Source organism: Syngnathus acus, chromosome 14 (assembly GCF_901709675.1).
Source record: "Syngnathus acus chromosome 14, fSynAcu1.2, whole genome shotgun sequence".
Classification (NCBI taxonomy): domain Eukaryota; kingdom Metazoa; phylum Chordata; class Actinopteri; order Syngnathiformes; family Syngnathidae; genus Syngnathus; species Syngnathus acus.
The window spans coordinates 3,895,471-3,917,095 of NC_051099.1; the positions used below are offsets into that span (position 1 = coordinate 3,895,471).

General features: G+C 53.3%; 4 protein-coding genes across 8 annotated transcripts; 2 read left to right on the forward strand and 2 right to left on the reverse strand.

Annotated features, from left to right (window-relative positions):
• The first annotated feature begins 793 nt into the window (after positions 1-793).
• Positions 794-7,291, forward strand: LOC119133545 (proto-oncogene DBL-like). Of its 2 annotated transcripts, none has more exons than XM_037269505.1 (26): positions 794-1,030; positions 1,377-1,511; positions 1,580-1,696; positions 1,880-2,029; positions 2,098-2,225; positions 2,298-2,412; positions 2,474-2,593; positions 2,660-2,851; positions 2,952-3,143; positions 3,291-3,474; positions 3,564-3,652; positions 3,726-3,826; positions 3,900-3,966; positions 4,044-4,159; positions 4,226-4,295; positions 4,375-4,467; positions 4,540-4,632; positions 4,709-4,834; positions 4,901-5,110; positions 5,258-5,350; positions 5,591-5,660; positions 6,027-6,045; positions 6,176-6,273; positions 6,402-6,532; positions 6,579-6,715; positions 6,790-7,291. In XM_037269505.1, exons 1-26 carry the CDS (start codon positions 980-982, stop codon positions 6,869-6,871), a joined length of 2,979 nt encoding a protein of 992 aa, XP_037125400.1. In that variant the 5' UTR covers positions 794-979; the 3' UTR covers positions 6,872-7,291. The 2 variants fall into 2 exon arrangements, with proteins under 2 accessions (XP_037125400.1, XP_037125401.1); XM_037269506.1 differs by having other exon boundaries at positions 6,603-6,715.
• LOC119133550 (coagulation factor IX-like) lies at positions 7,289-9,990 on the reverse strand. Its single transcript, XM_037269518.1, has 8 exons — positions 9,727-9,990; positions 9,200-9,366; positions 9,072-9,096; positions 8,849-8,962; positions 8,621-8,752; positions 8,234-8,553; positions 8,020-8,170; positions 7,289-7,950 (listed from the first exon to the last, which is right to left on the reverse strand). Exons 1-8 carry the CDS (start codon positions 9,845-9,847, stop codon positions 7,391-7,393), a joined length of 1,590 nt encoding a protein of 529 aa, XP_037125413.1. The 5' UTR covers positions 9,848-9,990; the 3' UTR covers positions 7,289-7,390.
• Positions 9,991-10,243: 253 nt separating this feature from the next.
• On the forward strand, positions 10,244-14,758 carry LOC119133556 (fibroblast growth factor 13-like). 2 transcript variants are annotated; one of them, XM_037269528.1, is made up of 5 exons: positions 10,244-10,535; positions 12,618-12,728; positions 13,015-13,118; positions 13,205-13,403; positions 13,483-14,758. In XM_037269528.1, the coding sequence occupies exons 1-5, from the start codon at positions 10,346-10,348 to the stop codon at positions 13,617-13,619; spliced, it is 741 nt and encodes a 246-aa protein (XP_037125423.1). In that variant the 5' UTR covers positions 10,244-10,345; the 3' UTR covers positions 13,620-14,758. The 2 variants fall into 2 exon arrangements, with proteins under 2 accessions (XP_037125423.1, XP_037125424.1); XM_037269529.1 differs by lacking the exon at positions 10,244-10,535 and adding an exon at positions 11,740-12,247 and having other exon boundaries at positions 13,483-13,619.
• Positions 14,759-14,850: 92 nt separating this feature from the next.
• LOC119133547 (actin filament-associated protein 1-like 1) lies at positions 14,851-21,567 on the reverse strand. Of its 3 annotated transcripts, none has more exons than XM_037269511.1 (19): positions 21,422-21,567; positions 19,649-19,777; positions 19,475-19,549; positions 19,239-19,318; positions 19,057-19,174; positions 18,893-18,982; positions 18,586-18,797; positions 18,335-18,517; positions 18,133-18,225; positions 17,664-17,784; positions 17,170-17,313; positions 16,888-17,102; positions 16,667-16,812; positions 16,532-16,592; positions 16,080-16,194; positions 15,761-15,931; positions 15,517-15,695; positions 15,252-15,383; positions 14,851-15,167 (listed from the first exon to the last, which is right to left on the reverse strand). In XM_037269511.1, exons 1-19 carry the CDS (start codon positions 21,441-21,443, stop codon positions 15,141-15,143), a joined length of 2,313 nt encoding a protein of 770 aa, XP_037125406.1. In that variant the 5' UTR covers positions 21,444-21,567; the 3' UTR covers positions 14,851-15,140. The 3 variants fall into 3 exon arrangements, with proteins under 3 accessions (XP_037125406.1, XP_037125405.1, XP_037125404.1); XM_037269510.1 differs by having other exon boundaries at positions 16,080-16,191; positions 18,893-18,985; XM_037269509.1 differs by having other exon boundaries at positions 18,893-18,985.
• Positions 21,568-21,625: the final 58 nt, after the last annotated feature.

A 21,625-nucleotide genomic window follows, 5' to 3' on the forward strand; every position in this document is an offset into this window, starting at 1 on the left:
AAATCTAAATCTGGTTTGCGCGTGCACATTAAGGACTCTCCGCGTGGAGCTAAGCCTTTTTTTTCCAGTTGGTCTCTTGAACGTGCCAGGGATTAAACGCCAAGACATAACCCAAGATTTATTTGTAATCTCTTGGGAGGGGTCGCGACGGAAATAGCAACAAGTAGTATTGAAGGTGTAAAGCCCACCTTTCCATAGCAAATTCGTCTCCTCTTTTGTGCCAGTCCGGTGCAGAACATGTGGTCCTCCAGGATTACTTTTGTTGGTCAACTGTAGTCCTTAGGCAGAATTCAAAGAAACACAAAACAACAAACACACTTTCCCCCCCAATAAAAAACTATCACACCGGGCTGCAAAATCTTTTTTCCTGGGGTACTTAATGTTTTTAATGTGTGCATAATGTTCACTTCTCAGCCAATCCTGAAACCAGATCCCGCTAGGTCATAATCAATATTTTGTTTCTCTCGATGGTAGCACACGCTTTCTACTCTAAGACACATACTGTGCTCTCTCGTGGCCGGAGGAAACGTCCACATGTGTTTCCACCTTGAAAATAAATGGTGGTGAATTTACTCCGTTCCATTTTTCCATGCTTGCACTAAAGTTATAAATAGACCATACATCGACTTCAATACGTAACTAAATCCAGATTAATTAATTGGGTAGAACCACTTGACAAAATAAGCGTAAACGTCCCTGCAGTGCCATCTAGTGGATTTGTTGCGGATTGACAGTTTGTAGCATTTTCTTGACGAACGTGTAAAGTGACGTTAGAGTGACGTCATGTGTGACATCAGGCGGACGTGGTCAGGTCAGATGTGTCCCTGCCGCAGAGGCCTGAGCACTTCCCTCCCCTCCCGTTCCGTTCCGTTCGGATACTGCGGGGAAGATTCACGCGCGCACACATTTGCTCGTCCTCGTCGAGTCCCACTGCAGAGTTGCCGACTTCCGGAAAACATCACACAACCGAGTGGCACTAATGGCTGAGTCCAAGCCGCAGCGGGGCTTCCCGCGTCTCCGCCGCGCCGCGGTAAGTTCCAGTCTGCGTGTTTGTTTGTGTTTTTGTGTGAAGGCGCTGGCGGATGCTAGAGGTTGTGGAGGATGCTGATGCTGCGCTATACACACACACGCACTCAGGTGCGCGTCACCTTGAGAAAGTACGCGCGTGCGTAGAGGAACACTGCGGACTGAGTCACATGATGCGGCTCCAGTTGTGCGCTTGTGTTGCAGTCTCTCCAAAGTCTATGACTTCTATCATTCGTCATTAAAGCAGACTGATGATCTTTTCTGTTTAAGGGGAAGTCAAGTTTAAAGTGACACCCTATCTAAATGACCTAAAAGATGTTGCCATGACAACCGATGCTCATCCTCCTCAGACATCATTTCCTGGCAACCTGCATTTGGTGTTGGTCCTCCACCCCTCTACCTTGCTAAGCTCCACCCCCAGCCCATCCTCCAGCACCGACCTGGGCTTCCGCTTCAGCCAGGATGACTTCCTGTTCAAGATGCCGGTAACCCAAAGTCGGCACAATCGGCGACTGAGCCGACGTCATGACGTCAAAGTCTTGTGATGTCTCAGGTGGTGATGCTGCGTTCGGTGGGCGACCTGCTTCGCTACATCGACGACAACCGCCTGACCTCGGAGGCGTGCGGCGCAGCCGAGCGCCGTCAAAGCGACTGGATCGTTCTGCGCTCGGTAAGTCAACCCATGTCAGCACGTCAGCACGTCAGAGAACAAACCTACTTTTGAAGGATTTGGATTGGATGGGCTGTGAAGGCAGCAGTTGTTGGCTCACTGTTTCTTAGCATGTTAGCGTAGCGTGACGTGGCCTATGCTAATGGATGTGTGTGTGTGGATGGGGGGGGGGGGGGGGTGCAGGCCATCGAGACGTTCGCCGTGACGGTAAAGGAGGTGGCTCACCTTCTGCAAGGCTTCGGCTCCGAGTTGTCGGACAGCGAACTTCCGGACGAGGCCAACGCCATCGACTTCCTGCTCCGCTCGCACACGCAGCGCTACCGACACATGAAGGTGTGCGTGCGGCGCTTCTGGCGGGCTCGTGCGCTTGTCGTTATTACTCCTGTTGCCTTGCCTTGTAGGAGGACATTGTCGGGGTGCTGAAGGAAGGACGCATCCTGCTGGACAATCTGGAGACACTGCAAGCCTCCAAGAAGGATTCGGCAGAAGACCGCGAAGATATCCAGTCAGACTTGGACACGGTTCAAAGGTCAGCGCACTCTCCTGACAACAAACGCAAGAAAAGTCTGACGTTGGAATAAATCTGTGTGCATGTGTGCAGGCTGCTGTCTCAGCTGCGCGACATGGAGGAGGCCTTTGATGGCTTCTTTGAGAAACATCACCTGAAGATGCAACAGTACCATCAGCTGCTGCTTTATGAGCGCAACTTCCAGCAGGTGTGCATGTATGTGTAACCCCCCCATACGCGTCCGCTACAACCTGCGTGTGGGTGCGCAGATGGAGGAGGAGCTGGAGAAGATGTCAGCCGAGGAGAAGGCCATCCCCGCCGTGGGCCACACGTTGCTGCACACTGAGCAACTCATCAAAGATCTGCACGCTCTGGAGCAACGCGCACAGGTCTCAAGCGTCCGTGCACGAACGCACATGTGTGCATACTCACACCGAGTTTACGTGTGTGGTCAGGAGGTGATGTCCCGCGCTCAGGTCCTGACGTTACAGGGCCACCAGCTGGCCGCTTGCCATCATTACGCGCTGGCCCTCATCATGCAGCGCTGCAATGAGTTGCGTCATCACTGTGATGTCATCAGCGGGAGCCTCCGCGGCAAACGCGCAACGCTGACACGAGCGAGAGACTTGCTCGTACGGCTGGACCATGTAAGTGTGTGTGTATTGTTTTGTGCAACACACACCAAATGCGTGCGCATGCCTGTTTTTGTGCGGTCTTGTGTGTTTCCACGTGAGCGTGTGCATGCAGGCTCTGCGCTGGTGTGACGAGGGCGCGTACCTGCTGGCCAGTCAGACGGCGGAGCGCTTCCAGAGCCGCGAGGGGGCTCAGGAAGCCCTGCGGTGCCTCAGCTGCCACCAAGAGAGGGCGCCAGACGTGGCGGACCACAAAAGAGACATCCTCAATTTGGAGTTTGAGGCCATTCTCACGCCTCAGCTGCAGGTAGCGCCCCCTGGCGGCCTTCCTAGGTCAGTGGCAGGGTGGCAGGGTGGCCGAGGGCAGGGGCTTCCACTTAATTGTATCTGTCAGATTAGCCTATCATGAGTCGCCTGCCGCCTGTTCTGCGTCTGATCACATGACATTACCCAGTGTCAGATCTCCATGGTGGCCGACAAGCTGTCATCCGTGCGGACCATGATCCAAAACCGGGAGCGGTATCTTCGCAAAATGACCGACGTGAGGGTCAGACCCATCCAGCCGGTGGCGCCACGGCCTGAAGTGGAAGCGACGGTGCAACAAGGAGCCAAGGCACCGCTCTTCTCGCCCAAACACAGTAAGGCCCCTTCATCTGGTTTCCATCTGAATCAAAATAAAATGTTCACTCTGGGTCTGGTTCTGCTGTAAATTTGGTTCTGTCTGTAGGTGTGGACTTCAACCTTCTCAACGCCAGGTTCTCCTTTGATCTTCTTCCTGGAAAGAGGACCTCCAGGCGGAGCGGTGACCAACGAAAGGTGCGTATTAGAGATGTTTGGTGGTTGATGGAAACGGATCGATGCGACCATCTGGATTTTTGTGTGTGAATAGATCGAAGTGATGCACGACTACCAAGGCAACCGCAGCTCTCTGTACGGCTCCGCCCCCACCAGCGACTCTGAGGCGGAAGAAGGGGTGGAGCAAGTGACAAGGTGACTGACTGAAAGGTGGTGGCGGCAAACCTCAAAGCTGGCGGCGTCCTGACCCGAGTTTTGAACTCCGCAGCCACATCATGAAGGAGCTCATCTCCACCGAGAAGATTTACGTGGAGCAGCTCCTGGCCGTTCTTCTGGTGAGCGGACAGAGCTTTACGTCCTCTAATGGTTGCTGATGGCCTTTCTTGTTCTTGCGTGTGGTGGGGCCCTTCAGGGCTACCGAGCCGAGATGGAGGACCCGTCCGTGTGTCATCTTCTGCCACCGCCTCTCCGTGGTCACCAGGACGTCCTTTTTGGAAACATGCCAGAAATCTACCAATTTCACAGCAGGTACCTTCAAGGCCCAAACCACCTCCGCCCGCTTGGCGTTGGTCAACACATGTCTTGTGCTTCCAGAACCTTCCTGCAGGACCTCCAGCGCTGCCTGAGCACTCCGGAGCAGGTCGGCCAGTGTTTCCTGCGGCGGGTGAGAGCGATGACCACGACGACCTTCTGTGCCACAAGTCAAATCAGCCTTACATACGTGTGGATGCATGTGTCCGCAGAAGGCGAAGTTCCAGATGTACGAGCATTACTGCCAGAACAAGCCACGCTCCGAGTCGCTATGGAAAGAGTGCTGTGACTCCGCCTTCTTCCAGGTGTGCGTGTGCCTTGATATGTATCTGTGTGCGTTCCCAGAGGAGCAATGATGTACCGTTTTCTGGGCGCAGGAGTGCCAGAAGAAGCTGGAGCACAAGCTGCCTCTGGACTCGTACCTCCTGAAACCCATCCAGCGTCTCACCAAGTACCAGCTGATCCTGAAGGTTCCCATTGCAGGCACTGACGCAGCATGGCGGCGCACACGCCTCACACGCCTGTCGCCCTTGTGCCTTCACGCAGGAGCTTCTCAAACACTGCACAGAGCCGCAGTACCGCTCGCAACTGCAGGAGGCGCTGGACTGCATGCTCGACCTGCTCAAGTCCGTCAACGACTCCATGCACCAGACCGCCATCATCGGATACCAGGTGGCCGTCTGTCACGCCTCATCGAGAGCTGTCAATGCGCATGCTGACCGATGGTGGGCGTGGCAGGGCGAGTTGGGCCTGCTGGGCCGCGTGGTTCTGCAGGGCAGCTTCAGCGTGTGGAGCAGCCACAAGAGGGCGGCGGCACGCATGCGGGAGCTGGCCCGCTTCAAAGGTGCCCAGCGCCACGTCTTCCTCTACGAGCGAGCGCTGGTGTGCTGCAAGCGTCGCGACGACCGCCAAGGCTCGCCCGTCTACAGCTTCAAGTCCTGCCTCGGTGTACGTCCGGCGCACACACACTCACCCCCATTATTTTGACACATTCAAAAGACAAAAATGATGATGCCCATCTCTACTGTAAATGGAGGAACAGATCATCTCATTTCATTCCTTCCATATTTTTTTGTCTCGCGCATCTGCGCTCAGATGAATTCAGTGAGCGTGACAGAAACAGTGAAAGGAGACCCCAAGAAGTTTGAAGTCTGCCACAGAGGAAGCCAGGAAGTCTACATCCTGCAGGTAAAGAGTTCAAAGAGTCCTTCATCCATTCCTTGAGCGATAGAAAACTGCCTGCACCTATCAAGCAATCCGATAAGCCAATAGTCCAAACACGAGCCACTCCGAATCAAATTGTGGAAAATACAACAATCACAACTTTGCACAATCGCCCCTTCTGTAATTTGGGGACAACAAACACAACACCACCAACACTTCCATTTTGCAATTAACATGTTGACATGCGGGTGTATGCTTGCACAGGCTCCCAGCGTGGAGGTGAAGGTCGCCTGGCTCACAGAGATCCAAAAGCTCATCAGTCAACTGCACAAAGGTAACTTGAGGGGTGAATGGAGAGACATTTCTCCATTCATGAATGGGTAAATGAGACTACTACTTGCACTTGTCCTCCCTCACCTTCATTGAAGCAGCGTGTGACTCTTCAGTCTTTCCTTCCGTGTCGCCATCGAGACAAACATTTGTATTCCCGGCTCACGGACTCCAGCTGTGTGGTCGGTTCGCGTGCACCGCACCGCCCCCAAGAGGCCAATGCGTGCACAGCAGGAAAGCCCGACCCACGCACAGATGCCGCGTGCAAATAAAATAAAATAAAAAATAAATAAATAAATTTATGCAGGAATCAATGTTTGAGGAATGACTGAGCGATCTTTGGTTCACATGCGTGTGGTCTTTCTTTCAGACAGCCTCATCTCGGACAGGTGAGCCCCACACACATGCACACGTTTTTTTTATTTCCATATTTATGTTCATATTTATTTTTTATAATTTATTTATTTTTGTTTTTTTAATTTGTAGTATGCTTGCTAAGTGTTTTTTTGTCACTTGCAGCTCTTCCGCCTCCAGCCCCGCCCATCCCAACAGATGGGAGGAGTCTGTGAACACCAGCCACGCCCATTCGGACCCTCTGGGATTCTCATCCCGACGCGGTGAGTACACTTGCGGCCGCAATGCTAACATCCCTAGCTGAATGCTAACTTCCTTTAGATTGAATGCTTTTTTTCTCTGGCATGAATCAAAGCTAGCTTTGTCATGTTTCGTTCCCCCCCCCCCGCAGCCTGGTCGGCATCTGCACACTCGGCGGCCATCTGCGACGGCTTGGAGGACTGGGGCGCCACGGACGGCTCAGACATGTCCGATTCGGAAGAAGAGGTCAACGCAGGGGAAGAGGATCGACCCCCGACGCTGGTGAGAGCTCGTGACACCTGACATTCTTTGCAAGTCAGCGGACTAGCTGTTCCCGTTTGCGGCGCCGCAGGTTGCGGGTCGCTATCGAGTCCTGGTGGCCAGCACCGTGTCGAGCCACGATGACATCATCTTCACGTGCGGCGATGTCATCCAGCTGCTACGCCGCGATGAAAATGGAATGTGGTCAGTAGCTTCTTACGCGCACACTCAGTCCACTGTGTGCGTACGTGGCATAAATGTGTATGTGCCGGCATCAGGTTGGTGAGGAACGAGAGTCGCGACGAAGAGGGGCTTGTCCTGCCCTCAGACCTGCATAGGATTCTGGGAGAGACGTGTTGAGAGCTGATCGGAGAGGCAACGTCTTCCTCACGGTGACGTAGCAGAAAAGCACAACATCAGCGCTTCCTTCATCATCGTCATCACCAACGTCATGTGCCAAATGGCTTGGCCAAACCTTAGCGTAGAACGTTAGCGTAGCATGGCAGCGCAGCGCCTCTCCACGCACATGAAGTCAATCGTAGAAGAATGTCAGAAGTGCCTTACATGTGACGACCAGCAAGGGGTGCCTGTAGAGAAGCTCGATGTCCACGAGCGATGACATCATCAGTGGCTTTCGGATTCAACGCTGCGCCCTTTAGCGCTTTGTTGTCTTTTTCAAAGCTCATGTTGTGATTTTCAGTTCTGTGCAGGACTTGGGTTGAGTCACGTTTGTTTCAAAAGTGCTGAGTTGGACATTCACAATTAAAAGCACACAAATCACGTTCGTGGCTTTTTATCGTTTGAAACGTGAGAGGAAGGGAAAGCGAGAAGGAGGTGGCTACTCTAAGAAGCAGAAGATGGAGACAAAGAAGTGCATGTTCATGAGTTGGTGTGGATGCCGATGGTTTTGCTGATCCAGGCGTAGTAGCGCGAGACGTGTGTGTAAATGCCATACTTGCCGGGCGCGGCGCATTCCTCGCCCCAGCTGACTATGCCGGTGAGGAACCAGACACTCTGGTGGAGAGTGACGTGCGGCCCCCCGCTGTCCCCCTTGCAGGCATCCTCCTTACGGTCGCGGAAGCCGGCGCAGAACATTAAGGGGGTGATGTTGTACTTGCTGCTGGCCTTGCAGACGGCGCGATTCACCAAGGGAACATCCACCCGGCGCAGCACCGACGACTTGGCCCCCCTGAAAGTCACTTGGCCCCAGCCGGTCACCACAGAGATGGGCGCCTCCTCCAGGAGGGTGTCCGTGAAGTCTTTGGGCCCCAGGCAGACGGGCCGACGCTGCGCCGACAACTCCACCGCCACGGCCAACTTGAGCAGCGCCACGTCGTGGTTAAAGCGTGCCTCTTCAAACTTGTATAATCTGTGCACGTGCTCCTCAGCCACTTCGTGGTCCCTCTCCGTACCCTCGTGCTTGTCCATGTCGTGTTCGCCTGCCGCGGAGGCACAGCGCCGTCATTCTGGTGCTCACGGAAGCATTTGGGTGCCGATCGGTGAGTCACCTAATCGCACGAAGAAGGTCATTTCCCTCACGCGGGCCTCCATCACGCAGTGTGCCGCCGTGATCACCCAAAGCTCGCTGAGCAGCGAGCCGCCGCAGAAGGGTTTCGCCTTGGGGTCCATCAGCCTCTCCGAGTGCGAGATCAGCGCCGCCTGCGGGAGCGCTGCTGGTGGTAAGGCATTGTGGGGAGGGGGGCGGTGCGGGCCAAGTCATACCTGCCAGGGAAAGTCTCCCGCTTTGGCCTCGTTGCCGCCCACGATCCTCTGGTCGGTGTTCTCATTGGCCGTGATGCTAGGCAGCGTGGGGAAGAAGGATTGCCACGGCAGCGGCGATGACGACGGCTCGCCGGCTCCCCTGACCGAGCGCCTCCTGAGCTGAGAGGGCGTGGAGGCGTTGCCGCCACGCTCCGGCTCGTCCTCATATTCATGGTCCAGCCACTCGTCCGGGATGATGTCATCGTCTGGCTCGGCTCCGTCTGTCCAATTGGCCGAACGCGGTTTCGGGGCCGACGCCGTCCTGCCGCAGCTGAACTCGCCTGCACCCACATGCTTCCTGACTTCCTCCGTTCAAGTATATCTGCGTGCGTTGCGTGCGCGTTTCACCTGTGGGCTCGCAAGTCACGAGGTCATCGGCTAGTTTGTATCCCGATGCACAGTGGCAGCGCACGCCGTTTGAGTTCATGGAGCAGAAGTGAGAGCAGCCGCCATTGTTGATCGAACACTGCTTGGAGACCTCTGCCGGGAAAACACAAAGTTCAGCCCAAGTGCGATATGCATGGCATAACAGTGTGTGTGTGTGTGTGTGGGTGTGTGTTTGTCCGCCACACTCACCAATCTCGCAGTTCTTTCCAGTAAAGCGCGGGTCGCACCAGCACAGGTACGATTTGATGCCATCGTGACAGCTACCGCCATTTTGGCAAGGAGGTGGCTTGCACTGGTCGCCGTCTATCCGCAAACACACACACACACTGCCTTTAAAGAATCTCAAACAATGAGACACAGAAAGCGACACACAGGTGAGCAGAAATAGCCAGACGGGAGAGGCGTGCCTTACCGCTGTATTTGGCCATGAATTCCATCTGAAAGGATCAAAGTTGCCTTGATGTCATCTGAATTTGAGCCAACTTCCTGACTTGTTTTGTATAAGACTTGAGCTGACACGTTACGTGTGTGCGTGCGCACCGTTTTGGTATCGTCCTCAAAGATCTCGCGGGCCTCCTCGTAGTCACACGTTTCCTCCCGGCATTCCCGCTCCAGATTGCCAGCCTTCATCTCCTCGAAAATGGTGTTGAAGCGGCGTTGGCGTTTCAGCACCTCAGACGCCGCCCGCCGCTCTATCCGTACCTCGCCTGCTTGCCCAAACCGGACCAAAACATTCCAAGACAATGTCAAAGAAGCAAACAGTGCCCCCTGCTGCCCCCCTTCTAGCTCCGCCTGTGGTAGTAATGTATGTTCATGTGTTTGTCAGTGAGAGTATGTGTTTCATCAATATGAAATTTGATTGGTTTTGAAAAGTAAACAAAAGTGAGATCAGCTCATTGCTGTCTGAGCTGAAGTTGTTTAACTCAGACGAGCAAACGCGTGGGTGGGCAGCAATCAGAATTCGTTGTTTCTATTTGTATTATCATCAATTATCATTAGTTGAGGAAGCCAAAGGTGACAAAGCCTCGAAAGAGGGGCTCAGAACCGACCCCCGTCTTGTCACTCACGCGCGTTTCCATCCACATCGTCATTGGTGGCGGCCCGGACTCCAAACGTTAGCAGCAACAGCACCAAACGCACGGAGGCCATCTTCAATCTGTTTTGCTCAAAGTACAAGCGCAAACACATGCGCGCGCATGCCCACGTTTTGGGCAATCAATCTTTGGTGTTTGCTTTGGTCTCAACTTCGTCCGACTGTTTGAAAGTTCAACTTGCTGAGCGGGCGCCTTGCTTGTCTGCAACATGCGCTTTCTCCTTTCAGCACTTTTTAGATACGCGCGCGCGTGCCCGCGGCGTTTGCGCATATTTTAACAGCAAGTCGTGTTGCAAGATAATGGACGTCATATGTAATGTATGTATGGATTATGGGAAGGATGGATATATATATATATATATATATATATATCTTTCAAACTCAACTGAATGTTTTGCTCCCAGGGGCGGACATAGGGTGTCGCAGTGGCCTGTTGGGGGCGCCGTTGCAGATAGTTGGGCACGAAACGCACGCCGGGCGAAAAAAGGCCGCAAACGGGATTCCGGGTGTCCAGGTGGCGAGATTTGGGAAGCGTCCCGCCTCCAAACCGGCGAGGTGGAGATGAAAGATTGATGAAGTCCTAATGGCCTCTAATGTCCTATAACGATCGGCCGACTGGGGCGGGCGGGCCTAATGGATCCGGAGCCCAGGAGAGAATCGAGCGCTCGCAACTTCCGCGACTGGCCGACGGGAAGTTGCCGAATGCCACAAATGCCAGGAGCGCAGAGGCTCCGGAGCTCCGCTGGCGCAGCATGACCTTCCCTCTTCGCAGATCCACCTCAGGTAGGCTGGACGGGGCGGAATGAACAGGGCAAAGCTCGACGCGGGATAGTTTTTTTTTTTTGTTAAGTCGAGTCTAAGTTGTGGTAGAGGAAACCAGAGGAAAATTCTTGATGGCTTGGGTGGATGTTATCAGTGGATCTCAGAGCCAAGTGAAGCCATGGCTTTTGGAGGGATTTGAGAGGGTCTGGGCAAGTCGAATTTTACAGTTGCACAGCTTCGGTGTAGTACCACTTTGGGCCAGAAAAACAGCAGGCAGCACTGAGCTCTCCTGGATATTTACAGTGACTGTACCATCTATGATAATTCCTGTTAGCATTTCTAAGGAATTTTACATCATCTGGTAGCATTAAGATAATGGATGTTATAGAACAAAGTATTTTAATAAATGTTTTGAGAGAAGTTTGAAAATAGCGAGTTGTTTTTCCTTTGTTTTCCACTTTTGGAGTGGGAAGCCGCTGCTTGCTCTTTTTCTTGCGTTGCAAACTTGCCGCTCTGAGCCAGCCGAGAAGTGGCTTTTGGCTTGCGACTCGGTGCAGCTCCCTCTGGTGGACACCGCGAGGTACAAGTCACGTTGCAAAGCGATGGATGAAGCGGAAACGTGCGTCTTGAAGTTCGTCAGTTTTTTCCTTTTGTGTATGTGTGTGTGCAAGTGACAATGCGCTTATGAGGGTGGGGTGTCTTTTTTTAGTTTCTTTTAGACAGGCCCTGTGAGTGCATGCTAATGTGTCTGACTTGTCTTTTCAGTGTGAGAGAGAGAGAGTGCGTGTTGCAGAGATCTCCTTGCAGCACCTCTGCACCAAAACAGCAGCACATCCCCGCCCCTTCACAAGCCCCCCCCCCCATACTCCTGCAGCTTCCTCCATCTTCCTTCATCCTCCGTGCTCACGCCCCCCCCCCCGCCTTTTTTTGTGAATGCTGCTTCGTTTCATTGACAAATAGAAGGACTGGAGGGGGCAGCTGTGTGTGGGGGGGGGGGGCGTACTTGCAAGGAGGGCTCACTGCAGCTGCGCAACAGCTTCATCACAAACACACATAGCCACGCATACATGCTTGCACACACGTGCACACAAATGCTGTTGCTCACACACACAACACATACATTCACACATACACGTGCACACTAAAACATACTAAAAAAAGTCACACAACACTCACACAAAAACACACACACACACACTTACAAAACTAACTGCTTCTCACACACACACATTCTCACCCACAAAGAGCCACGCACGCACTCTGTGACACACACACCTTCAGATGCAAGAGCAGATGCTCGGATGTGGACGGAGGTCGTCCGGACTGAGGGGCGTCGCCGCGGCAACCAGGCTACGCGGGGGGGCCGCGGCAGTCTGAGGAGCCGGTGCAGGAGCCGGCAGGAGGGGGCGAGGCGGGCGGGGGTCGTCGGGGGTCTTTACCAGATTCTTGAAGCGCGCCGATGGACGTGAGGACGTGTGGGCGCGCAGCGGCCGCTGACGCCTCCGGGCCGTGAACGTCTCACCTCGCCCCCCCCCTCCCCTGGGCTCCCATGTCGCGCGCGGCGGCCATCGCCAGCTCGCTGATGCGCCAGAAGCGGCAAGCGCGGGAACGTGAGAAGGCTAGTTCGTGCCGCGCAGGCGAGGCCAACGACAGCGCTGGCAGCAAATTGAACGTGTTCGCGCGTGTCAACTTGTTTGGCGCCCGCAAGAAGAGGAAGAGGAGGAGGCCGCCAGGTGAGCTTCATCCTCCGCATCGTCATCATCATCATCGCTGCATCCAGTGGGAGTGATCAGAGGTTGGGGGTTCGAACCCCAGTTATTGTGACTGTGTCGAAGTGTCCTTGAGCAGGACACTGATGGTGTATCATCAGGAGGTGAATTAGGAAGCAGTGCCAGAAAGGAGAAAAGCACGATAGTCGTGGCAGCCCATTAACCAATTAGCATCTTCATCTCAACTTTGATTGGCCTCGTCTGCTGTGCGGTTTTCCGTTCAGCCTGCAGCTGAGGGTTCCCTCCGTTGTTTGTCCACATATGCCCTTTTGGCGTCCAGTTTGTCATTTGTTGATAGAGTCCTAACAGGCTTTTTTTTTTTTTTACGGAGCAGAGCCGCAGCTGAAAGGCATCGTGACGCGGCTGTCAAGTCGGCAGGGCTTCCAGCTGCAGCTTCAGCCCGATGGCACCATCGATGGAACCAAAGAAGAAGACGCCGCCTACGGTCAGCGTACGCACATGCCACCGAGCCAGTCAAATATTCTGCCTGTAATTCATATTATCGTGTAAGCGTGAATGAGCAGAATAGAAGTTTTGCTTTACTCGCAGCATCTGCAACAGCACACCAAAGTTGAGCAAAAATCCCATCCAGTACTAACAGTGGTCAAAGAAGGGACCTCATGCTGAATATCCCATAAATACTCTGCCTCATAGAAAGCCATTTAAAAAAAAAAAAAAAAGATAAATGCTTGCACACTCACAAGTTGCCATATTTGTGCGTACGTGAACAGCCGTGTTCAATCTGATCCCCGTGGGACTTCGTGTGGTCGCCATCCAAGGCGTCCAAACCAAACAGTACCTGGCCATGAACAGCGAGGGCTTCCTCTACACTTCCGTATGTCCACACACACACAAACATATTCGGAGTCACACACAAATATACGTTCTTACATGCACTCTTTTGCCCAACCACAAACACAGGAACACTTCACGCCCGAGTGCAAGTTCAAGGAGTCAGTGTTCGAGAACTACTACGTGACCTACTCGTCCATGATGTACCGCCAGCAGGCGTCGGGCCGAGCCTGGTACTTGGGACTCGACAAGGAGGGCGCCATCATGAAAGGCAACCACGTCAAGAAGAACAAGGCCGCCGCCCACTTCATTCCCAAACCGCTCAAAGGTAACTTTCTTTTTTTAGGATTGTTGCAGGAGCTTCCTAAAGATAAAGTGTTGACTGATTTTTTTTTGTGTGTGAGCAGTGGCCATGTACAGAGAGCCGTCCCTTCACGACCTGACCGAGCTGTCGCGCTCAGGCAGCGGCACACCGACTAAAAGTCGCTCCGCTTCGGCTCTACTCAATGGAGGGAAGTCGCCTAGCAACAACGATCTGTCCTAGCCCCACCCTCGCCTGCTCAAGCCCACCCCACACGCACACACACACACAAACACACACACACGGTCTGCGTTGGAAATCATTCACTCCTTTTCTATCAGATGCAGACGGCGAATTCAACAGTCATCACTACGGCGTGATTTTTCTACAGTGGACCTTGAGAGCTCCCCAAAAAAGATCTTCTGCGTTGGCAATCATTTGCTCATTCCCAGTCAACGCGCACCTAAGGCAGATTTGATTCTCGAAAGCAACTTTCGAGCCGCCGTCCGTTTTGGAGGGGAGGGGCCTATCTTCTCCTCATGCTCATCACGCCCCAGCGGCACACGGGCCTGCAAAGACAATCGTCTGACAGACTGAAGACGCATCCAAAGAGGAAGGCGGGCTGTTGCTAGGGAACAGACGGCCATGTTTACACGGAGCCGGTGGCGGCCATCTTTGTAGCTGTTAGCGAGGCGTGGCGCGTGCCCGCAAGCTGCGACGTTTACAAGCCCGCCTTGCTCTTCACGAGACAATTCTTGGCAAACCACAACAAGGCATCTTGCACACTCGTTTGGACATGCCATTTTCCCAAGCTTTCCATGACAAACTGAATGAAAAATTGCCCTACTGGTACATTTTGCAACCGAGTCAAATAACGTCAAATTACTCATTCGGGACAGATCCAAGTCAAAGCATTCCAACTTCAACTTGTTCCGCTCACTCAGGACATTTGCGCTTTTCCTAATCACTCACTACTTTGCTGTGTTAGCATGGCAGCCGTGAGCAACCAACTCCGCCCCCAGCTCCGATTGCACATTTCTTCCATTTCAAAGAAATCTCCAGCACTGGAGTGCCACGTCGCAACTTCTCCGCAAATGGCGTCGTCTTTTTTGCTTCCTTAGTTTGCTCCCGTTTGTAGCCCGGTGCTTGTCTTGCCGCATGAGCGCTCGCTCGCTGACGTCCGGCCTCGTATCAGCATGCCGAGGTTGCTCATTATGTTTACGCTCGCCGGAGGGCGCCAGTGAGCCACAAGGGACAAACCAGAACACTCGCGACGGGGACCAACGAGAAAGCGGTGGCGGCCGACGGGGGAGCGCCGAACCCTTTCCTTCCCGCTGTGGACTGAACTTGACATGCACTGAATAAACTTTGTAAACAAGTCACTGCTCGCTCTGATTTGTCACTCTCATTATGAACAGCGCAGTACACGGGGTGAACACCAGGTGGTGCTGCCATTCAAAGAAAGACAACAAAGTAGACGTTGACCAAGTCTTTTTAGTTCAATGCCATAAAGTGCAGCAGTAGAATACACCAAACCATCGTCATCATCATTTATGAGTTCAAGTCATCCAATCAGACGCCAGGGGGCGCCGCTGAGTGGTCATTAAGGCACTTTCTGAATGATATGCTGGTGAGAGGAGGGGCGGGGCCCATCCTTACCTCCCGTCATCATCGCGTCCCGTCCACACGCCAAGGTGGCGTGGTCAAGGTCACACTGTCCACGTGTCCCTTTGGGTCTTGCTCATGTCCTCAAGGCGGGAGTCATTACGTGCACGTCTTGGACTCCCACTCCTGCAAACCAGCAAAATAAAAACTCAATCATGATTTGAGGTGAATGAAGGCATGAAAGCGGAAGGCTGCCAGGCACTCACTCACCTTGGCCTTCTGCATGACGTTTCCCTTGGAGGAGGCGTAGAGCGAGGGCGGGCGCTTTCGCAGCTCCGAAGCCGAGTTGACGGGAATCACGCTGCTGTTGCTGGACACTTTGCTCGCCTTGTCATGGCACACCTGCACACATGGCGTTCCTTCTTTTGCTTTTCAATTGAAAAACCAAAAAGTGGCTCATTATGCCTGATTTTCCGTGACATTAAAAAAAGAAATATCGCTGTGTGCATTTAAAAGCTGATCAACTTTTTGCTACCTTGGTGACGAGCGTAGCGCTGGTGGGCGGGGCCGTGATGGCGCCGCCGGCCAACGACTTGTTGAGGTTTTCTTTGACTTGGGTCAGCTTGAGCTCAAGCTCCACCCGCTCCTCCTCCTTCTGCTTGCACAGCGTCTCCAACTGGACCAAACGACGCTCCACGGCCGGGTCTGCGAGCGCTAAAACATACAGAAACAGATTCATACACACAAACTATATACACACGGGCACAGGTGCAACTCACCTGTGTTGCGAGCGTCCTTTAATTCCTTCAAGCTTCTCCTCTCGGCGCGCAGGGCGTTCAGGGCGCGTCTGAGGGCATCCTTCTGCCTCTCCAGCTCCGCTTTCTCCGTCACGTATCTCCTGGCGTCGTCCTCGGCACGCAATTTCCCGTAGCGAGCATACTGGTTGACGCCTGGAAGGCAAAAGGCCGACCCACGTCAACAGGCCCAGTGGTGGCCATTTTGTGAAATCCCTTTGGAGTGATTGCATGATGAACAATTTGGCTTTGGGAATGGCTAAGGTCAAAGCGAATGACGAATGAGCGGCAGATGTTAACTCACTGGAGGCGTGTCTCTTGATGGTGGCCTGCTGCTCCGTCTTATCCGAGTCTCTGCTGGAGAAGGACGCGCGGCGCCTTGGCGGGCCGCCTCTGGTCGCCGCGCAGTCGTCGTCGTCCTGTGGGGACGCGTGACGTCGTTATGAAAGCTGAAAACATGTTGTCCTCTTTACCAGAACAAAGACACCTTTTGTCGGGAGAACAACGAAGAACAGTGGGGCGCTATTTGTGAGCTAGTCACAAAAATGTGGTGTGTGACTGTTCTTAAAAAAACTGGGGGAAAAAAGGGGGGTGGTTTAAAAAAAAAAGAAAAAAAGAAATGAGTGTGGTTAAAAAAAGAAACTCCAACTGTCATATTTTAGCTTTTCAAAAAATTGAGAAAAAGCAGAACTCTTGACAAATGCGGTGGAATCTCTTCTGATATGGGGATGTTGAGCAGACGGATAGCACCCTTACCGCCACGCTTTCGTAGACGTCGTCGTACGTGACGGCGCCGCGCTGGCAGGAAGTGGCCCAGCTGAGAGGAAAGGAGGCAGAAAAAGATGAAGGCGGACCAGAGGAAGTGGGCGTGGGGAACTCTGAGTGTCTCACAGGAAGGAGTGTCGGGCGGCGTGGCGGATGTCCGTCAGCGTGTCCACGTCCACGTAGTCGTAGTGGAGTTCTTCGGGCAGCGCGCTGCTGCCCGTCTCGGCCAGCAGGACGCCCAGCCAGCGGCCCATATTCTCCGAGCAGCTGGCCTGACACGCACGTAATGTAGTTGGCCAATGAATCGCTTCTCAGCATTTTATTTTGTCAAGCAGATGGAAGATTACCTCCAAGGCGACTAGCTCCGCCCCTCCCTGCAGGATGCGGAAGGAGAAGGGATGCTTGGGGCCGAGCCCCCCGGGCACCACCTCTGCCCCCCGCAGGGGGACCGTCGCGACGGGGGGCCGCTGGTCACCCGGGTCCCTCTGTAGCTTCAGAGTTCCCGCTCGCACCGTGCACCAGCACTCCTTCCAGACTCCGCCCACGCACGCGCTGAGATACCCTGGGGAGAGGGGGCGGGGCATTGTGAGGTCAGCTGATTAACCGAACCAATCAGAAAGGCGCCTCACCGCAGCCAGGGTTTTGGTGGCGCCCGGAGGGGATGGGCGGCTTGCGTTTGGAGAAGGTGATGATTTGATTGATGGTCTTGCCCGCCGCGCGGCTCATGGAGCCCGTCAACTCCGACAAGGCGCCGCTGCCGCGCTTCGCTTTGCCTGCAAGCCAAACACACATGTTCACCGTCACGTTATTCAAGTTGTTTTTTCTGACGAGTTTTGTAAAATAATGCAAGTAAGGAATGACATCATTCATTCTTAGTCAGCCCCCCAACGACTATTTATTATTTTGTGACATGATGGGGACACAATGGCAGGAAGAGGCAGGAAGGACGTCCTACTGTATCTGCTGCCGTCTCACTTCCTGTCACCCCCCCCCCCCCATGCCACAGAGCACAAAACAAAAGCACAAAAAGCAAGATTCATGTTAAGCAATTGAACAATGACAGCTTGAATCGTTAGTGCATGGTACGAAGAAAAAAGACGACTATGATGGAGCGTAAGCCTACTGAGTGTGTCACTAGCATCCCGTCCTGGTCCCGGTCCCAGCGGCGGTCCATGCGGGAATGACCGGCAGTCTGTGGTGGGCCCGCTGTCCGAGTCTGACGCGTGTTTGTCAGACTGCAGCATCTGACACAAGAAATCATTTTGTCACATTTTATAGCGGTCACTTGAAATACAGCAACGATGACGTCATCAACAGTCAACGCAGCAGCCGATGACGACGCATGCTTTGGAGTCAGTCTGCTCTCTTCTGAGTCACCTTCGGAATGATGATCAGCCACCAAGTTCCTTCTTAATAAAAACCGGGCAGTATTCCGTTTTGGTTGTCACGATTTTCCATGACTTCAATCCAAATTCTCTTAAAGGCCATTTGAGGGAAAGCAGCAAGTATCTGGAAGGCCTGGCCAAAAATGACTTTGCCGTTGTAGAATGTGTGTGTGTAGTGTGAGTGTGGAGAGGACGAGGCGGAAGCACCTTGTCAATCTCCGTCTTCCGCTGAATGACGGGAGAAGTTGATGCGTTGAGAGGGTCCGTGTTGCCACAATGGCTGCTGACATCTTGCACCACCTGCGAGTTTATATTCATTTCAACAAAACAAAACGACATCATCTTATGATGTTAGATAGTCGCAAAGCAGCTGTGACGGCCGGTCAATGGGCCCGAAAGGCGCGTGTACCTCCATCCATCGCTGGGCCTGCTCTTTGCTCTGCACGGCCAGAACCAGAACCTCTCCGGCATGCGTAGAGAAGCGCAGCTCGTGCCTTTTCTTCTTGCGGCCGTCCTTGTTGACGTATTGGACGCTGCACTGGCTGAGGGGAAGCTCCGTGTGGGGGCTGCTCTCCTTGATACTCTTGTAGCACTGCACACACACACACAAGCTCTTTCTGTCTCTTTGAGTGCCTCAGCCCCTCCCTCCCTCGCTCTTACCTGTAGTTTGTTATCCCGAACCACCACCAGCTGTTTGGCCCACTGCCCGAATCGCTTCTTCCGCGGCAGAAAGGCGCAAATCCGGCAGTCCCTGATCGGAGCGTCCGAACTCCCGCCCACGGGGCTCCGCCTCCGAGGAGGACTCTGCGCTTTGGACTCGTCGTCCTCCTCGTACGACTCGTAGGAGCTGCTCACTCCGTCTGAGTCGTTATCTGAGCGCATGGAACATTTGGGGTCTTTCAATACAATCTAGTCACAGACCCTCAAAGTCAAAACACGCGGGTGGTAAGACGTCGAGCGGACTCACAGGAGTTTTTGGGAGGCCCGTTGATCCTGGTAGTGGGGTAGTTGTCGTCTGCGTCTTCGTAGTAGGCGTCTTCCTCAGAGTTCCTGGAAGCTGCTGGAGAACACCAACAAGAGATGTTCAATTTTCATGTACTAAGTGTGTCTATAAATAGGACATGCGCCCACCGTCCACGTTGGTGGTGAAGTACTGGGGGGCCGAGTCCTGGTCTAGCGGAAGGGCCTCCTCGTAGTAGTCCTCCGGGAGGGGCGTGGTAGGCAGCGGAGGGGGCGTATCCGTGGGTGTCTGAGGGCGGCAAAAAAAAAGTCCTTACCGAGCTCATGCAAACCACAAATAAAATACAACTCACCGATTTGTCTGGAAGTGTCTCCTCTTCCTCTTCCACCCTCTGTTGGACGGGAGAGGTACTGAGCGTGTGCAGATCGCAGTCTGGTGACACAAAGGATGACATCATCACCACTTGACTGACTAGCTGGCCAAAATAAACCTTTTCCAAATGCTGGAAAAAGCTATTCTTGTCGGTATTTTTTTAAGATGATTATGTTTTCAACTTTTTACAACTGAACTGTGAACTTGAGGACTAACCAAAGCGCTCGAACAAAGACTCGACGAAGCTGGTGCCGTCGCCATAGCTGTTGACGTACACCTCCGAGCCGCCGCCTGCCGAGAATGCAACGAGTCTTCATTTGCTATCATTTAATTTGAAACGTAAGCTGAAAGTGGACAGGAAGTGCCTGAAAATGTCCTGAAAATCGCTACCTGAAGCCTGCAGCGTGTCCAGGATGTTGCGCACGGACGCCATCTTGTGGGCAGTGGTGGCGCTGAGGTTCTCGCCATCCAACAGCTCGAGGAGAGTGGCCAGCTCGCCGAACAGCCGCTCCACCGCCTCTGCGCACAAACAAACAGACACTTTTTAACATGTGTGCAACAGCTGAACTTAGGCTGATAAATATCTGATGGCGACCATCTTATTTATTGTCATTTGTCTTTTTGCAGTAATTGTGTTCATGTCAAAAGCTGACATCCTGTTTGTGCGCGTGCTTGCAGAGACCTCGACACACACTCCAACATCCTGGCGTCAGGATGTTTCCTTCCACAGAGGAAAAGAGGTCAAAGTGCAGAAGAAAAGGGGCAGACGAAAAGTTGAACGTGAGCATTAAAACCGGGAACAAAACAACACGGAGCAACATGGAGTGTGCGTTTCAGATGTCCTGCTGATTCATTGTCTTCACAGATCTGTGAGACTCAAAGTGGTTCGGAGACAAAACCAGGCAGGCACCAAAATGGGCTGCGACACACACCACAGCTGCATTCATCGAGTGTGTGTGAGCGGCCATTCATGCATCCAGCCCGCAGCTGCGCGCGAGCATGCGTGTGCACGCGCTGGCGGGCGTGTCGGCGTAGGCGAGCAGCTGTAGTTTCCTGTCTGGCTTGTTGACAACTCCTGTCCCGTCCTGCGTGTCCATTCGTGTGCTCACCATCATCGTGAGGTGGCCATCTTGGAATGGCAAGGGAAACAAATTTCAGATTTGTCACAGTCTTACTGCGTGCATATTTTTCCATCAAACGCAGAAAAAAACATGCTGGACAAAGACCAATGATTTTCTTTTGGGTGAATCCAGACAAAAAATGTGCCATCGTCCTGATGGACCAGGACTCTGCACGTTTGCGTGCAACTGTGGTTGGTTCTTTCAAGATTCAAGAGTTTTTCATGCCAAGAAGCAGAAGAGGATCAGCTGTTCAACCAGCTTGGGGCCCACTTCGCCCACACAGCCGGCATTGTAACCCGCCCAAAACACACACGCGCACACACACACACGCAGTCATAAGACTGCAACCATGCGACTCCAATTTTTAGCTCTTCTGAGTCTCTGTGATGTTCTCACGCCAAACAACGACGATAGCATGTGTTGTTGGTTCCTTGTTCTCCTCTTTCATCTGTCTCCAGACACTGTCCCTTTTTGGCCTTGACGGGGGTCCATGTGTTCATGTGGAGGGTCAGAGTTCACATCTTGGCACCCCGGCAGAAACAATCGTCTTCACTGTCTTAGTCACTTCTCATTTAAATTTGGGGCATTTCCACAGCACAGACAACCAAGCAAAAAATGTCACTTTTGGAATTTGTTTTGAAACTTGGTGTTGGGGGGGGGGGGGGGGGGGCGTATGATGGCGAGGAAGTAGGACGCTTCCAGTTGCATACTTCCACCGCCTCCCATGACGTCACCGTACCTGCTTGCTTCGCTATGGCGTCACTTCCCTGACCGTTACGTTTTACAGCCCGACCGCAAATTGCCCTCTTTCACCCGCGTCGCGCTGACTCGGTTGTCGATAACTTTTGTAACTCAATAAATGCCACACTTTTCTGACTCGGTGCGCTCAAATCGCTCGTATCGTACCTGTAGCACTCAGTTCGGGAGCCGTGACGTCAACTTGACGGGACCGAAGGCGGCTGGAAAGCTAACACGAAAGTAACGGCGAGATGACGTCAACATGAAGCGCAACTTTGCGTGAAAACTTGACGTGAAAACTCACCGTTTTGGCGTTTGGGCTCCATGCGCTCCAAATGTGCACTTTTGATCTGCTGCCTACACTTCCGTCGCTTGGTCGTGGTGTTCGGAGCGGACCAGGCGCGAGGCAATTAAGACAAGACTGGACGATGGCAGCCCGTCCCATTTCCGCAAAACAGACCAACCACAATCTTAAACGTCACCGTACTGTTCTTCCAGCGCATCCTAT

Coding starts and splice junctions, on each gene's coding strand:
- LOC119133545 (XM_037269505.1), top strand. CDS start 980: ATGGCTGAGTCCAAGCCGCAGCGGGGCTTCCCGCGTCTCCGCCGCGCC. Junction 1,697..1,879: donor ACTGGATCGTTCTGCGCTCG/GTAAGTCAACCC, acceptor GGGGGGGTGCAG/GCCATCGAGACGTTCGCCGT. Junction 4,468..4,539: donor GTGACTCCGCCTTCTTCCAG/GTGTGCGTGTGC, acceptor TTCTGGGCGCAG/GAGTGCCAGAAGAAGCTGGA.
- LOC119133550 (XM_037269518.1), bottom strand. CDS start 9,847: ATGTGTTTGCGCTTGTACTTTGAGCAAAACAGATTGAAGATGGCCTCC. Junction 8,554..8,620: donor CGTGACTTGCGAGCCCACAG/GTGAAACGCGCA, acceptor ATGTGGGTGCAG/GCGAGTTCAGCTGCGGCAGG. Junction 8,171..8,233: donor CGGGAGACTTTCCCTGGCAG/GTATGACTTGGC, acceptor GCGCTCCCGCAG/GCGGCGCTGATCTCGCACTC.
- LOC119133556 (XM_037269528.1), top strand. CDS start 10,346: ATGTCCTATAACGATCGGCCGACTGGGGCGGGCGGGCCTAATGGATCC. Junction 10,536..12,617: donor TCTTCGCAGATCCACCTCAG/GTAGGCTGGACG, acceptor TTTACGGAGCAG/AGCCGCAGCTGAAAGGCATC. Junction 13,119..13,204: donor AGGGCTTCCTCTACACTTCC/GTATGTCCACAC, acceptor CCACAAACACAG/GAACACTTCACGCCCGAGTG.
- LOC119133547 (XM_037269509.1), bottom strand. CDS start 21,443: ATGGAGCCCAAACGCCAAAACG. Junction 17,785..18,132: donor GGAAGACGGAGATTGACAAG/GTGCTTCCGCCT, acceptor TTCTTGTGTCAG/ATGCTGCAGTCTGACAAACA. Junction 16,593..16,666: donor GCCGCCCGACACTCCTTCCT/GTGAGACACTCA, acceptor CTTTCCTCTCAG/CTGGGCCACTTCCTGCCAGC.